This window comes from Meleagris gallopavo, chromosome 7, assembly GCF_000146605.3.
Source record: "Meleagris gallopavo isolate NT-WF06-2002-E0010 breed Aviagen turkey brand Nicholas breeding stock chromosome 7, Turkey_5.1, whole genome shotgun sequence".
Classification (NCBI taxonomy): domain Eukaryota; kingdom Metazoa; phylum Chordata; class Aves; order Galliformes; family Phasianidae; genus Meleagris; species Meleagris gallopavo.
The window spans coordinates 21,485,983-21,502,158 of NC_015017.2; the positions used below are offsets into that span (position 1 = coordinate 21,485,983).

At 36.4% G+C, this 16,176-nt stretch overlaps 1 protein-coding gene across 1 annotated transcript in view; it reads left to right on the forward strand.

Annotated features, from left to right (window-relative positions):
• LRP2 (LDL receptor related protein 2) overlaps positions 1 to 15,623 on the forward strand; it is an 87,607-nt gene extending 71,984 nt beyond the window's left edge. The window contains 16 exon segments of the mRNA XM_019617387.1: positions 430 to 600; positions 1,872 to 2,095; positions 2,508 to 2,685; positions 3,626 to 3,822; positions 5,373 to 5,618; positions 6,164 to 6,292; positions 7,243 to 7,362; positions 7,901 to 8,017; positions 8,286 to 8,402; positions 8,883 to 9,020; positions 9,543 to 9,665; positions 10,597 to 10,725; positions 11,927 to 12,058; positions 12,986 to 13,117; positions 14,634 to 14,777; positions 15,445 to 15,623. Coding sequence (XP_019472932.1) covers positions 430 to 600; positions 1,872 to 2,095; positions 2,508 to 2,685; positions 3,626 to 3,822; positions 5,373 to 5,618; positions 6,164 to 6,292; positions 7,243 to 7,362; positions 7,901 to 8,017; positions 8,286 to 8,402; positions 8,883 to 9,020; positions 9,543 to 9,665; positions 10,597 to 10,725; positions 11,927 to 12,058; positions 12,986 to 13,117; positions 14,634 to 14,777; positions 15,445 to 15,623 — 2,476 coding nt within the window.
• Positions 15,624 to 16,176: the final 553 nt, after the last annotated feature.

The window sequence follows — 16,176 nt, forward strand, 5'->3', positions numbered from 1 at the left end:
AAATCTGAAATAAATTTTGGCTGTGTGCTCTTCAATTTGTGTAACATTAAATCTTAGCTGGAGCTTAGGAAAAACAGCAGCTTAATTTTCATAGCTTTCTATGCTGGGCAGTCTGATATTGAAAGTGTAATTTGGTTGCATATGGACAAGGAAATGTTGATTGCAAGGCTAGAAAGGTTAACAGGTGCCTGTGCAGCTTGATATACAATGTGGTACTGATTGCATTCTTTGAAGATGATTGTGCTTGCATGCATCTACAGGCTTCCTGTAGTCATTAATGTAACAAGTAAATGCATTAACCTTTTACTTATCTTCTTTGGTATCTGGTTTAATTTTTTTGCAATAAATGCTGTCTTTCAGATCTGGTTTCTAATATTTACTTCAGTGTATTTTTACTATAAACCTAACTAGACGTGTTTATTTGAACAGACAGGTTTACTGGACAGACTGGGCAGATCGAGCCTATATTGGACGAGCAGGCATGGATGGCAAGGACAAGATGGTGATTATCTCTACAAAGTTAGAGTGGCCCAATGGACTCACCATAGATTACACCAACGACAAGCTCTACTGGGCAGATGCCCATCTAAATTACATTGAGTACGTACACAGAGAAGAATAAAGCAATTAAATAATTTGCTCATACTGGATTTCTGTAGTAGCCTTTGTAACATGCTGTAAGCATAATGTTTCTATCCACTGATGCCATAGGAAATCAGAGTCATGAAGTCTGGAGCAGTAGGTGAAATGAATGACACAGTAGCCTAGTTCATATATTTGCATTCTAGGTCCTGCTAGAAATGTTCCAAAAACTATTGAAAAACTCAAGTTAAAAAAGTCACAATCCATGCTTGAAATATGCAAGTTACCTATATCTTTACCTTGCCTGAGCCAAGGCAGAATTGAATGTAGAATGACTACTTCTGATGCCCTTCTGTCTATATGTATGAGTTCAGCTGCAGTGTCTAAACTAGTTATGTGCTAGTAAAACAATACACAAATCATTAGAGGATGTCTGGAAACTTACGTGTAAATGTTATCCTCAGCTTTTATGGAGGTGTCCATAGGTACAGTATGAAATTTCCTGTTGGCACGTAGCTTCTTCCTGTCAGTTGATAAAAAATGTATTAATTGTTTAGTGCTGGAAAATTACCTCTTAAAGATCTGTTGAAATCCGCAAGTAACACTCTGGTTCTTGTGAAGGTATTGAATCACTTCAAAGGATATCCTTTATATTCATGTTTATATGTGCGTTTAGGGTTATACTTTCATCCATTTTTTTCTTTACATTTCGTTCTTCTGACAGCCTTTTCTATGCCGAAGTGTTAAGAATATCCTATTTAAAATATATATTAATTTCTCAGTCTTTCTTCATTTCTCTTGTATTTCATGATTTAACCCTATATGGCAAAATCACAACAAAAATATAAAATCTTATTAAAGGCACCTTATCAGAGGAGGCTCTAAATCAGGAAGGTATATAAAATGTAAAGGTGTAGGAGGCCTGTTGTGTTAAGTCTTCAGTTATTAGCAGTCTGGATGAACCAGGCAAGTCAGTCTCTCATGTGGCAGAAATAACTTATTGTAAAACATTAAGTGTGCAAAATGTCATTGGATTAGCTGATATACTTCTATGGGAAGATTTCACGCGTCAGTGGATGTTCCCCTTCTTTACCTAGAATTACCTGCATTACTTCTCTACATATCTTAAAATTTATTTACTGAGGACAGTGCTCTATCATAGGACTAAAGAAGCTGCAATTCCAGTGTTATATGGTCCTGGTCACCAACGAAGATCTAACATTAACATATAAAGATGAGAAGATCTTATAGCATTTATCTGGATGTTTTGTACCTTTTCCTTTATCTAGGTACTCTGACCTGGATGGACATCATCGTCATACCGTGTATGATGGGACATTGCCTCACCCTTTTGCAATAACCATTTTTGAAGACACAATATATTGGACTGATTGGAACACAAGAACTGTTGAAAAGGGAAATAAATATGATGGATCAGACAGGACTGTTCTTGTGAACACCACGCATAGACCATTTGACATCCATGTTTACCATCCATACAGACAACCTTTTGGTGAGAAAGCAGCATTATATTTAAATTTAGAGGGCCAGCTGTTATCTGGAAACTAATGTAAAAATCCTGAGTGGGCTCCGCTTTCTCATTCGCTCAGGGACATGAAATGCGCAGAATAAATGTACTTCTCTGCTTTACACATACAAATGGTCCTTGATTAACTGCTGAAATAGAGTCAAACTGGGAATGTGTTATTTTAAATTAGTTTCTTAAAATTCAAGACCAGTAGTATACATTTCATGTGTGTGAAATCGTATGTATTTATCTCTCTGAGTGCCTAATTATCTAGGTTTGGTTTTTAAACTTAATAAGTTTAAGTTTTCAATACAGTATGACAGGAATCTATTGAAGATTGAGGCTATTATATCCTGGGATTTGCAATGTGTGGTAATATTTATTTATTTTTTACCAGTTAATAATCCTTGTGGCACCAACAATGGTGGTTGTTCCCATCTGTGTCTGATAAAAGCTGGCGGTCAGGGTTATTCCTGTGAATGTCCCGATAACTTCATGATTGTACAGTTTGGCAATACGGCACACTGCCTTCCGATGTGCTCCAGCACCCAGTTCCTCTGTGCAGACACTGAGAGGTAAGTGGTGTTCACATTGTTTTTTCGGATGCCTTTTAAGGATACATTTCACAGTTTAGTCTTTTGAAAAGGGCATTAAAGCAGTAATTCCTCCTCACTATTATTCTGTGATGTCCTAGGAAAGACAAAGTCAGGACCAGACAGACTTTGTTTTGGAAAAATATATATGGACTCCTAGTTTAAATGTTGTGGGTTTTTTTTATTTTTTTTCCCCATTACACATCATTGCTAACGTAGCAAAGTTTGGGTTGCTGGAAACCTGTAGACCCCAGAAACAATTTGCAGTCAAAATCACAAGCCTGGAACTTTTCTTGTTTGCACATCTTTTGTAACACATCTCTTTCTTCCAAGTATGTGCTGTCTGGGAGTGTCCCAGGAAAGCAAACAACAACAAAAAACATTTAAAAGGTGTGGGGATGCGTTTCATACCCCTTTCTCTGAGATAGCTGCAGTGGGAGGTGAGGGATGTAGCCTAAGAGCTACTATGCTGACACTGTATCACTCTGGAGATTGTGAGACTGTTGTGTTTATAGGGTGATCTTTTGAAGCAGTGTTACAATGATGATCTCTTATGAAATTCTTGTGCTAAACAAGTGAATTATTAATGTGTTATCTGATTAAAAAATCTAAATGAAGATTGATTTCAAAAGCTGAGAGACGGTTACCACAAACGCACATTAAAATTCAGTCCTTATTAATTTATGAATACCTGTGAACACCTTTTAGAGACCAGCCAGTATCATCTGTTTCTAGAGAGTCTTCTGGCATTACTTGTTAGCATGTGACATATGAAACAGAAGAGATGATATTCAAGGTGTCTTGCCAGTTTCAAGAAACAGACTGAGACAAGACTGTGTTTTATGCCGTGAAAGGATATTTTTTTTTGTTTGTTTTATCTGTAGAGACGCTTCCTCAACAAAACACTGTTCTCTCTTTGTAGGTGCATTCCTATCTGGTGGAAATGTGATGGACAGAGGGACTGTCGAGATGGCTCTGATGAGCCCCCTACCTGTCCACACCGATACTGCACTGTTGGTCAATTCCAGTGTAATGACGGGAACTGCACAAGTCCACATTTCTTATGTAATACTCAGTCAGATTGCCATGACAGATCAGATGAAGATCCTGTACTTTGTGGTACGTTACCAGTAATAATTTTAAGTGAGTTTTGCCAGTACAAACCATGCAAACAAAATATATTGTTATCATGATCCCCTTTTCATGGGTGAAAATGGTAGGTAGAGAGATACAGGTCCTAATTGTCTAGTCTTGCACGTACAAGGACTATTTATCTCAGTACAGAAGAGAGCTAGAGAGAGTAAAAATACACAAAATGTAAAAATTTCTTATGCCTTTGACTCAGGCTTGCACTGGAAGTAGAATCCATTCTGTTTTATCTAGTGTAAATCCATGATCTATATTAGGAATCTAAGCCTTCCTGATCTGTCCATAGGTGTATTCATGTTTCCAATTATTCTTGAGTTTTGCACGACAAGACAAAATTATTCCTTGCTCTGTATTGCACAAAACCCAGCACATGTGGGAAGACTATTTTGGATTGTAGCATTTTGGCAATGGAGCCTAATTATGCTTGTGGAGAAATATTGTTGCCTTAGAAACCTTATTGCACATACTTACATCTAAATTAAAAAGTGCATCAGTAATCTTCTGCTTGTAAATAATTTATTTCTGGCAGTTGTGAGCATAGTAATATAAAGGAAAACAACAGTGTGCTTGTGTAATTGATAATTTCATTGCCATTCATTAGCAAAGTGTTTCTAACAATGGCAGAATTATATGAATTACTATTTTACATGAGTTTCAAACAGCTAAACTCTTAAATATGGCACAGGGGATTATTTAAAGTATAAATTCGGCAGCTGCATAACGTGTCACTGTTTCTTATGTACTGGGTAAACTTCAAAGTCAGTTTGGGTCTATATAGTTCCTTCTGTTCATCATCTTGTGCATGGAAGTAGAATCTTTTAGTTTGGAAAATATGTGGAAATCATAATGTATTGCTTCCTTTTGAAGAGTTTTTCAGTATATGTGAAATAGCAGCATGGTAGTGTTCAGTGAGATATAAAAATTCAGGAAGTTTTGTATGAGGCTAGTGTTGACTCTTGTTTTCACAAGATCTTGAAATATCCCTGAGTTTGCCAGTATTGCTGACATTTGTGTTCCATGCCTTGACCTGGGAATAGAGGGTGTACATTTATAGATTATGGAGCTGTCATTAGCACGGTCTTCCGTTTCCTAGCCTGTTCCTTCATAGCTTAGAGGAACTAAGCAAATCTGACAAAATGAATCTAAGTTGGTAGCATGTCTGGAGGCACAATATCACTTCTCCGCTTGGTGGCTGGGAGCCCCTCTCTCCATCATATTTGAATACTGGGTTTAGTCCCTTCTTTTTTAGGAGAAGATAGTGCTGTCTCATTCCTAGAAAAACTTAGAGACTTAGTGAGCTTGTGGGAAATGTACCCTGTAGCATTAGAAATCTGTACCTCAACTGGGCAAGTAGATTCCGATATTTTAGATGCTTGTTGACTTAAAAACAAAACAAAACCGAAAAAGACCAACCAAACAAGTGTAGACATAATAAATGTCCAATTGACATAACACTGCTGCAGCAGATTATTTCTGTAAGTAAGATTCAGTATCCTAATAGCCAATTTGTATTCTTTCAGCTAATCATCAGTGTGAAACTCATCAGTGGCAATGTGCCAATAAACGATGTATCCCAGAAGCCTGGCAGTGTGATAGAGAGGATGACTGTGGTGACAACTCGGATGAAGATGTTACTCACTGTGCGAGTAGGACCTGTCCCCCAGGCCAATTTAAATGTGACAATGGCCGCTGCATCCCAGAATTGTGGAAGTGTGATGTGGATGATGATTGTGGCGATAACTCTGACGAGCCATTCCATGAATGCAGTAAGCATTTAGCTGTAGTAAGCTGCCTCATTATGGTGCACCAAAAGCAGAGCAGACTGTATTACTTATTTTTCCTGAGGTTAAAAATTAATTGGAAATAAATATTTCCTTCAATATTTCCTTTCAATATTTTCTTCTTGCTGACATAGAAGAAGAGTACTAGAAGGCATAGATTCTATGCGATAATTCACTGCCTTATCATTCTTGCAAATGAGGATGTTTAATTATGCTGACTTGCTTACAAAGAACTGACAGTATCTCACACTGACCTCCTTCATGCTAGCAGTGTCATTTGCTTGGTCCTTAAAAACCTTTTACAAAATGTTATGTACCTACATGATCTGTTGCCTGTATAGAAACAGTGAATGCCAGTTCACCAGTTTCTATCTTGCTCCACTTTGGAGTGTGATATATGTCATGCTTTTATGGAGAGACAAAATATGTCATGACAAGTCCAGTAGTAGAAAGTATTGACTAAATGCCAATTGTATAAGGCAGAATAGCAGGATCAGTTTTTTGGCTAACAACTACTTCTTGTGTTGCAGTGGGTCCTGCTTATCGTTGTGACAATCACACAGAATTCAGCTGTAGAACCAGCTACCGTTGCATACCGTTGTGGGCAGTGTGCAATGGGAATGACGACTGCAGAGACAACAGTGATGAACAAGGCTGTGGTATGTCTGGAAAAGAAGATACATTCAACATAATTTGTGCCAAAAAGATTTCTTCAATTTGAATTTCTGAAAATCTTTTTCTGAAAATCTGGTTTTTTTAATTTTTATTATTATGATCTAATTACATGATGGTTACATATCTTGAGGAAAACTTCTGTGTGCAGTGATTCATTGTGCAGCTCATGTATTTATGAGCTCTGAAGACCAGGATTATATTATTTTGACTTGCATGTCATCAAATGAAACAGGAAATATTTTTACTTGAGCTCAGCTATTATAGACTGTTAGAAGTGTCAGTGTGTTCTACATTTATGTAATTACTGTACTTCGGAAACAATTAGCATGGGAGGTATAATGATACTTTCCCAGACTCTTACATTTATGTTGAAACCTCTCATAAGCTTTCACACAAAATTTATTAGGAAATCAGATCTCTATATCAAGACCAGAAAAGACTTGCAATTGTAGTATTATATGAAGACTTTGCAATTATTATTCTCTGCTTGTAGAATTAATTGTAAAAAAGCATGTTACCACAAAACGTGTTCCTTCATTCAGAAATGCTTTTCTTTGGGCTCTTTATTAGTAGATTAATACAATCCATACCTTTTAGGAGCTGTTAATATAAGTTACTCTTTCATGGATAGAGTTGCTCCTTTAAAAGCAGGATAGAGGACCAGATTTATTAGAATCCCTCATCCTGGATAGTGGCACTGTAAGGAGCAATCATTATTTTCCTTTGATAACAACATATAGCATTTATTTCTTTGTTTCTCTATCTCACTTCTATATGGTTACTTCAGCTGTTTCTTAATCATTTTTGTCATTTGGCGCAATTTCTGACGCAAGTGCCTTTATCTACTTCCATTATCTTTGGTGCTTTTCATCTCGTCCAAAGATTATACTAATATGTGCTGGTCTGATGTTTTGTTGGCAAACGGTTTATGCAGAGGAGATGACTTGCAGTCCTTCTGGAGATTTCCGTTGTGACAATCATCGGTGTATCCCACTGCGCTGGAAGTGTGATGGAGATAATGACTGTGGAGATCAGTCTGATGAGCACAACTGCAGTGAGTTCTTTTTTGGCTATAACAACATAGTCTAGCTTTTGACTTAACTAGCCCTTTGTTTCTTATGAAAATGTGGCAGACAGATCTCATTGCAATCACTCGGTGGTTTTACTTCATAGTCTTGTATTTTCTTTGCTGAACAATCACGATGACGTCTCAAAGCATTTTTGACCAATAAAAAAAACTAGTAAATCTAGTAATCGCTATAAGATAAATTCCCATTGTCTGCTAGGAAATGACATTTGAATTCTGCCCTGTGTGCAGATGTAGGAGCATATAGTTTTGTGAGGAGTTAACCTTGATTACTTTTTCCTGATTTAAAGTACAAATTACTCCTGTCTTGTGATTTTTTTTTTTTCCATGCAATGAGGAATAAAATGCAAAGAGTATGGGGAAAAACTGTTATAATATTATTCAGTTTTTGTTTATATTATATCATCAACTAGTACTACTTTTGTCTGGTTTAGTAAGGCAGGTGTGGATATTTAAATCCACAACTGGAAAAATTTATAAGTTTGTACTTTCATTTTAAATGAAGGTCCTCGTGAATGCACAGAAAGTGAATACCGTTGTGACAATTTGCGCTGCATTCCTTCCCACTGGGTCTGTGATCACGATGATGACTGTGAAGACAATTCAGATGAACGCGATTGTGGTGTGTATTGTCTGGATGCCGCCTCTTACATGTTCACACTTTGTTACTAAATTAGTAAGTTTTCTGCAAAATGATATTTTATTGGAAGCATCTTTAATGGAGTAATATTGACCATGTCACTTTAGTTGTTTCACCAAAAGTTGCAGGTATCACAGTTTTAGTGGTCTGGGATGTTGCACTCTTCTGTAGGATGATGTTCTCTAAAGCTGGACACTTAGTAGGATTTGAATGAAGAGATATTTCAACAGTTACTTCTGAATCTTTTCAGAGCTGAGGACCTGCCACCCAGGTTATTTCCAGTGTAATAGTGGGCACTGCGTTGCAGAGCGCTTCAGATGTGATGGAAATGCGGACTGCCTTGATTTCTCTGATGAAATAACTTGTCGTGAGTTTCAAGTTTTGCACTTGGTGCTCATTGAGCTTAATTCCAGAAAGAGATGTACTTTACTGTCTCCTTGCATGAGGTTACTCCTTAGAGGTACTGAACTCTGCAGCAGCAGGTGGTATCAGTAGAAGTTGAGGAGAATAATGTTCTGAATCAGCTTTTTAACATATTAGTAGATTCTCTTACATTAATTGTAAGCACAGTTGTAATGCTAGGAAATCAGTATGTTTACCAGGTTCAGCAGAAGGTATATGTGATTGAATTAAAATTCTTGACTATCCCACTACACTGCAAGGTCCACTGTTTCCAGTTGACCTGCATTCTAACAAGGTTTTGTAATGAAATGGGATTTTATAATGCTCAAAGGAGTGGATAGCTTTTATCTATTGATTCCTTCTCTCTATTGATCTGCAATGAAGAAATACCCTAGTGTTTGTATTACAACAGTTAATAGTAATGTCATAATTTTATATTTTTCAGCAACACGGTATCCTAATGGTACATACTGTCCACCCATGATGTTTGAATGTAAAAACCATGTCTGTATCCAGCCATACTGGAAATGTGATGGTGATAATGACTGTGGAGATGACTCTGATGAAGAACTTCACCTTTGCTGTAAGAGAGAAAATTGATATCAAAATGTAAAAATGTAGAATAAAATATGTAATTACAATTGGAGGAGTGTATCAAAGAGTAAGGATGGTACTTTATATTTTCAAGTGGGATAGTTAAAATAAAGGCATAAGTTTGCCTTTGAAGTTATAATTCAGGTAATGTATATTCTCAAAGGTGAGTCTTCAAAACTGTAAAGAGTTAAAACATCTTTCTAAATCTGGATGACCACTTAATTAGCATGGTGAGTTTTTTATCAGCTTACTTAAATCTAGCAACATCAGTGTTATATGTAGTCATAGGATATCCTTTTGGCCAAAGATCACGTACTGTCTTCTGACAAAAAAAATATGTAGTGCCCTGACATGATCACCAAAATGTAGAGAAAATGTTCTTTTGAATGCGCCATAATGCATTTTAAAATGTAGGAAATGTTTCAGTGTTACAGGTTAAAACTGATCAGGACAGCTTGTGACTCAGTGGCATGAAGTTGTCTGTGTGACTGACTTGATCTCTTCTTTTCAGTGGATATTGCTTGTGAATCTCCATTCCGTTTCCGATGTGAAAACAATCGCTGTATATATAGTCATGAGCTGTGCAACCAGGAGGATGATTGTGGAGATGGAAGTGATGAGAAGGAGGAACACTGTATGTACACACAGAGAATTTAGCAGCAAATAGGAAATTCAGTAATTGTGGTGTATTTTAATAGTGTTGAAGACCTTCAGAAATGTCAAAACCAAGCATAAGTATATGAAAACTGGTTCTTAAATATGAAATAATTTGAACTATTATTATTGGTACTGTGTTCACAGCTCTCCATATAAGTTGCAAAAATAAACAATTGTTTGCCTTATAAGTACAGAGTATGGTTTTTGAAATAAAATTTTATTATGAACTTTACCTAAATTTATTTACGATAAAGTCCTTTTAAAATAAGAAGAAAAAGTTTGGTTGTATTATAAGATAAAAATGTGATGGTTAGATGAGAGTTCTTTAAATAGATAAGTGGGTACTTCTGAATTTATAGTGCTGTTATGTAAACAGAAAATTTTGATATTTAAGGCCTAATCCTGCAGAAGATCTGTTAATGTTCAATAGGGTTTTGCCCTCAGATGTTTTATTCCTATTGATTGTGCTGATTTTTGTATTATGAAGTGTAATCATGTTTTTTGTTGTTTATTGAGCAACCAAAATAAGCAGGCTTACTTGTTATTGCTATTGTGCAATAGTTAATAGTCAAGTTAATAGTTATTAATATCCCAACCTCTTGAAGTCTGTAGTAGGTGTATAAAGAGTTAAAGGGTATTAATGGGTTTGCACTATTAAAGAAAATAAACTAGCTATTAACAGGAAGAATCTACCTTCTGCCTTCTTAAGAGAAAGGGCATCTTTCAGTTCACTGAGTGATTAGAGGTCAGGAGGCCCTGGTTAGCTCTACTACATGCTTTCAGTGTCACTCTAGTCATTATTTTACCAATTGCATCAGCCTTCCTCATTAAAAATGTGTAATAGTGCTGTCTGTTGGTACTATGGAACTGAACTTGTGATACAAGACTGCTTATCTTTTCAACTGCAGGTAGAGAACCAACTCCAAGACCTTGTACAACTGAAGAATTCAAGTGTAGTAATGGAAATTGTATTCCTCTACATTATGTCTGTGACAATTATGATGACTGTGGAGACCATTTTGATGAAATGGGCTGCAGTAAGTAATAATAGAACACAAAATTTCAGTGCTATTAAAATAAACATTTCAGGAACAGTACATATTTCTTGGATAGAATACTAGGAAGTAGTAATGTTGAATTAGCCTGTGAGGGGTGTAATCTGATTAGCCATGGCAATATCATTTTTTGAACTTCTTTGAGGGAAAGCCTTAAGAAATTCAGTGCTGATTTCTCTGTTTCACATACATTCCCAGTTGTCTTCAGGTGGTATAACCTAGTGCAATCATGATTGATGAAAATATAAAAATACAGAAATAATGTGAAACAGCGAAAATCAAAGACATCTCCTGACATTCAGCATTCTACATTTGTGGATAGATGCAAATGCAGGTCAGATGTTAACATTTGTAACCTTCCCAACATCAAAAACCTGAGATGTTGAGAGAAAAGCTTTTTGTGTGTTTCTATTTATATATTGAATTGAGATGTTTAAATTAGCACTGGGATGTGTATATATGTTATAAGTGAGATAATGAGCTTACTGTAATGTCTTACTATCTTTTTTTATGCTCTGTCAATAAACATGTACTTCTTTCCTACTTACATACAATGAATATGAAAGAACTTTGTATATATGTGAAGTACGTAAAAATCAATTTAATTCTGTATGTACTCTGAGAAGAATACAATCTTCTATCTGTCATAGATTATCTATCATACTTCACTTGCCTTTTCCATTAAAAGCATGTCTCAAAGGGTAGTGCATTTTATGCGATGGCCTGTATTGACTTCAGAAGGCTTTAAATGAGGTACTGGGTGAGCGAGCTGTCTGCGCCATGTATGGTAGCAATTAAGAACACTTTTTGCTTAGATGATAAGGAAAGAATAGATAAGAAGGAGGCAGATTGGCCAAGCTAGGAGTTAGTCAAGTTTGTTAAATAGATTCTGCAGTTGCTGCAGATACTTTTGAGGAGCTGAGCATGGTTGATTATGGCTATTATCCTGACCCTGATCACCTGCTTCTACAGGTGAAACTATTCTTAGTTGACTCTTGAGTGGTGCTTACTGTGGGCTGTAAGTTACTTATGCCTTAGAGATAAGATGTTCACATTAATTGGATTTTGCTTAAGAAAATAATACTGCCATTGAAAATAGCTCTCATATAGACAATGATCAAAATTATGACTTCCTTATCACTTCATTTTTTTTTGTTATAAATGTCTAATTTGTTATTTTCAGATCCTGGAACAGAACGAACTTGTGCAGAAAATATCTGTGAACATAACTGTACCAACTTGAGTGAAGGAGGCTTTATCTGTTCTTGTAGGCCCGGTTACAAGGCCAGTGAAAATAACCGAAACTCCTGTGATGGTATTTTCAATCTTCTAAACATCTTCTCCCTGACAAGTTTTCAATGACCTATCACTTCATCATTCTATATGGCTACTTATTCTTGCATTATAACAGGATGTTTATACATTTACCATATGCTTCTTAAACCATATTGCTGCTTAATCATGTTTGCTAACATGCAGGTCATTCAACAAAGGCTTTTTCCCCAGTTCAGATTTGTTCTAGTCTTTTATTTTATTTTTATTTTATACGTATATGTTTTTGCTTTTCTGTGTATACATTTAGTTGTATTTTTGCAGACTAAGGAACAGAAATTTGCTTTTATTTTTCCTTATTGAAAGAAAACTTACTGGAGGCTACGATTCTCATTTTCCACTGTTCTCAGTGAAGAATTGTTGTGCTGTTTTTTTTTGCCTTGATTATATGTAGATAAAATATTGTGAGGAGTTCACCCAAAAGCTGTCAGTGGTCATGCAGTCATGCAGCATAGTACCTTCATGTTTACCATTTCAGTATGTTCTGATGTGATTGTTTCTGTTTGTTGATCCCAGATGTGATGAACAATTTGTATAGTTTTATTAAACATGGTACAAGGCCATTCTTCTTGATCCTTCCTGCTGATACAGTTTCTTAGGGATGAAGTCTTTTTGCTTCACCATTTCTACAAAGTTTTGCTCTTGCATCTCATTGTAGTTCACCAAAGAAAGACAAGAGATGAGGCAGATTTAACAGAAAAATATGTGATAAAAAATGTGTCTCTGAAAAATAATCTGATAAGCAGGAGCTGGAGTTCTTTTAGATAACTGATACTGATGTTAAAGATCATTTATTAGGTCATTGATCTTTTAGAGTATATGGGGAAAGGCTATACCTACAGCGTCATAGAGTAAAGATGACCCAGTTGTGGAAGAAAGAGATTAAACTCCATATACCTTCTCCTTACAGATATTAATGAATGCGAGATCTTTGGAACGTGCACCCAGGACTGCAAAAATTCCAAAGGAAGCTATGAATGTTTTTGCGCAGATGGCTTCAAGTCTGTAGGTGATCAGCAAGGGAAACAGTGTGCAGCTAATGGTATGTTAAGCAACAGCAAAATTGATTGCTACGTGTAAAGAGCAAGAACAGATAGATAGTTGGAGCAGCAGATAAAAATGATAGAACAGTAGTACAGGGCTGTAGAAAAAAAAGAAAAAACTGATAGCACAATAGTATTACATTAGAAAAATACTAAAACAATTTTGTATTTAGGTAATTACTTACAATGTAGCATATAGCAGGTGACGTAGAGGATGACCTCTTCTGTGAAGAAAGTTTGAGGGAACTGGGCTTTTTTTAGCTTGGAGAAGAGAAGGCTCCAGGGAGATCTCATTGTGGCCTTCCAGTGCCTGAAGGGAATGTATGAACAGGAGGGGGAATTACTTTTTATATGGGTGGATAGTGATAGGACAAAGGGGAATGGTTTTAAACTGAGACGGGGGAAGTTTAGATAAGGTATTAGGAGGAAGTATTTCACTCAGAGGGTGGTGACACACTGGAACAGATTGCCCAGAGAGGTTGTGGATGCCCTATCTTTGGATGCATTCAAGGCCAGGCTGAATGTGGCTGTGGACAAGCTGGTCTAGTGGTTGGCTATGGTGCCCATGGCAGGGGGGTTAAAACTAGATGATCTTTGAGGTCTTTTCCAACCCAGTCCATTCTATGATATGATTTTTTTGCTTGATAGCCTCTGTATGTGCTAGTATCTGAAATCTAGTTCTTGAAATACCTTTTCCATAGGAAGAAGCATCTAGACATCTGACACATCTAGAAATTTTCAGGGCTCAGTGACAGAAGATAATATGATTGTAGCTGATAACATCATAGAATCACTTGTGCCTGAAGTTCTTAGTAGATGTGATTAATGTAGGAGGAATTTTCCAGAGTAAGGCCTAGGATCCAAGCCCATGACTCCCATCTGGACACTGTCATTAAAGGGCTGTACAGTTAAGTTTTGTCACGAGCACAGTGAGCCAGGTGGGACTCATACCCCTGTGGAATATTGAAGCTAAACCCAAATTAACCTGTGGCCACATAGGAGAGTATTCTTCTGATTCAGATAGAAGAACTAAGGCAATAACTTGCTAACTCAAGTTATTGACAATTTATTAATGGTTACCAAAATTGCTCCCCATTCTGTGGGGTGGTGATATCTGAGCTGTGTGGTATATACCTGCATTTCACTTTTGATATGAGGCACATCTCAGACATACCAATGTTGTGATGTTTAACAATTTGTAAGGACTTCTTCCTTAGTGATTATGGCTGTGCAAAGTCTATGGTGAAAAGGGTAATACTCTGCTCAGCGGTAAGTATGTACAGAATTTTTAATTAATTTTACAAAGCCAAGTAATTTGAAAGCTCTGAAGCTTCAGAAGCAGAACTGTGTCCCTTCTACTTTCTTATTCAGACAAATTGTTAAAACTCCAGTTCAGTTTTGACTGTAAGTAAATTTCATTCTTTTCTTCCCCTAAAAATAAATGCATACAAGAAAAATTAATTGTCATCATTAATTAATAAAAATATATTAAAAAAATAATTATCGTTTGTCTAGGTAATCCTCCATTGTTGCTGCTGCCAGATAATGTGCGCATTCGAAGATACAATATCTCTTCAGAACAGTACTCTGACTACATTGATAACCAGGAGCGCATCCAAGCTCTGGATTATGATTGGGACCCTGAAGGGATAGGGCTGAGTGAGTATGTGTAGAAAATTAGTAGTCAGCCATGCAGTGGCTAGTTGAAAAAGACATATTTCTGTGTCATAAGTATATAATTTATGTTGGAAATCAAAATCAAACTAGATTAACTAATTGGACAGATCTTGTTTGAATATGCCCATCCCCTCTACTTGTTCTTCAACATCAGTGTAATTTCTTTTAATGCTTTACTTTGATCTTATATAGTTTTTGTTCTATTTTCCTTTTGTTTTGGTATGAATTCAGCTGTGGAATTGTTGCTTTTTACGATTATGCATTAGTAGAGGATTGCTATGAACAAGCCCCTTTCTTCTGGGGCTTCTGTTGGTCCCCAAACCTGGTTCAAGTCCTGTGAAAACTGAACTAAACTACTCAGTATCCTTTGCGTAAGGTTCAAAGTTAACGGCCTGTACTCTTGAAAACTGTGATATGCATTTCTTTATAATCTTTGTCAAGATGATTTTAGGTGTGTGTATCAACTATGATAACAGTTTGACCACTACCACAATGTATGTGGTTTAGTTGAACAAAAAGTTCTGCATTCTTATGAATAAAAAATTGGAAATAGTATCTTGACATAAGAACCTCTGAAAAATAAGAATTTTCAAAAAATTTGGAATAACTAGACATTTAAAAATATCTTTTTTGTTGTTGTTTTGTTAAGGTGTTGTATACTTCAGCATTCTGGCACAGGGTTCTCAGTTCGGAGCCATTAAACGTGCTTATCTGCCCACCTTTGACAGCAGTAGAAACAATCCTACAAAAGAAGTTGACTTGAATCTCAGATATGTAGTTAATCCCGATGGCTTAGCTGTTGACTGGGTTGGAAGGTGAGTGTACTGAAAAGCTAGTAAAATGTTGTACACTTACTATGTCAAGGATCTACCAGGAAGTGGAAAATCCACTTTTTATTTTCCTTAGAATTCTCTCTGTTTCAAGATATTTGGTTTGAAGGTAGTCCAAAGGCATATAATAAGCTTTCCTTGCCCAGACAGCAGGTTAATAGATCAAATACATGTTGAGGATGGCACCATGTATTCTCAGAGGAAACTTGCTTTGTTCCCCAAGTGGCAGATCAGTTGTGTGTTAGTTAGATGCTACCCTTCGTTGAGAGATGGAATCTTCTTTGAGTACTCAGGTAAACTTGAAAACGAGCTTTCACTACTGTTGAAAGGAGATCTTCCCAATCTGTAATAGAATTACTTTTCTCTTTTCTCATTTCTTACTGCCCCTGTGCTATCTGAGCTAGTTCCAAAGCACTGTTGCTCTGAAGTCTGATGATTATACACGTGTTCTCAGAAAATGATTATGTTTCTGTAATTGTGCCTGAAAGAAAGATGTTTTTTTCTATCCTCTTTTGGTTGTGATTGTTCCTCAGGCTAAAATATGGCAGCTT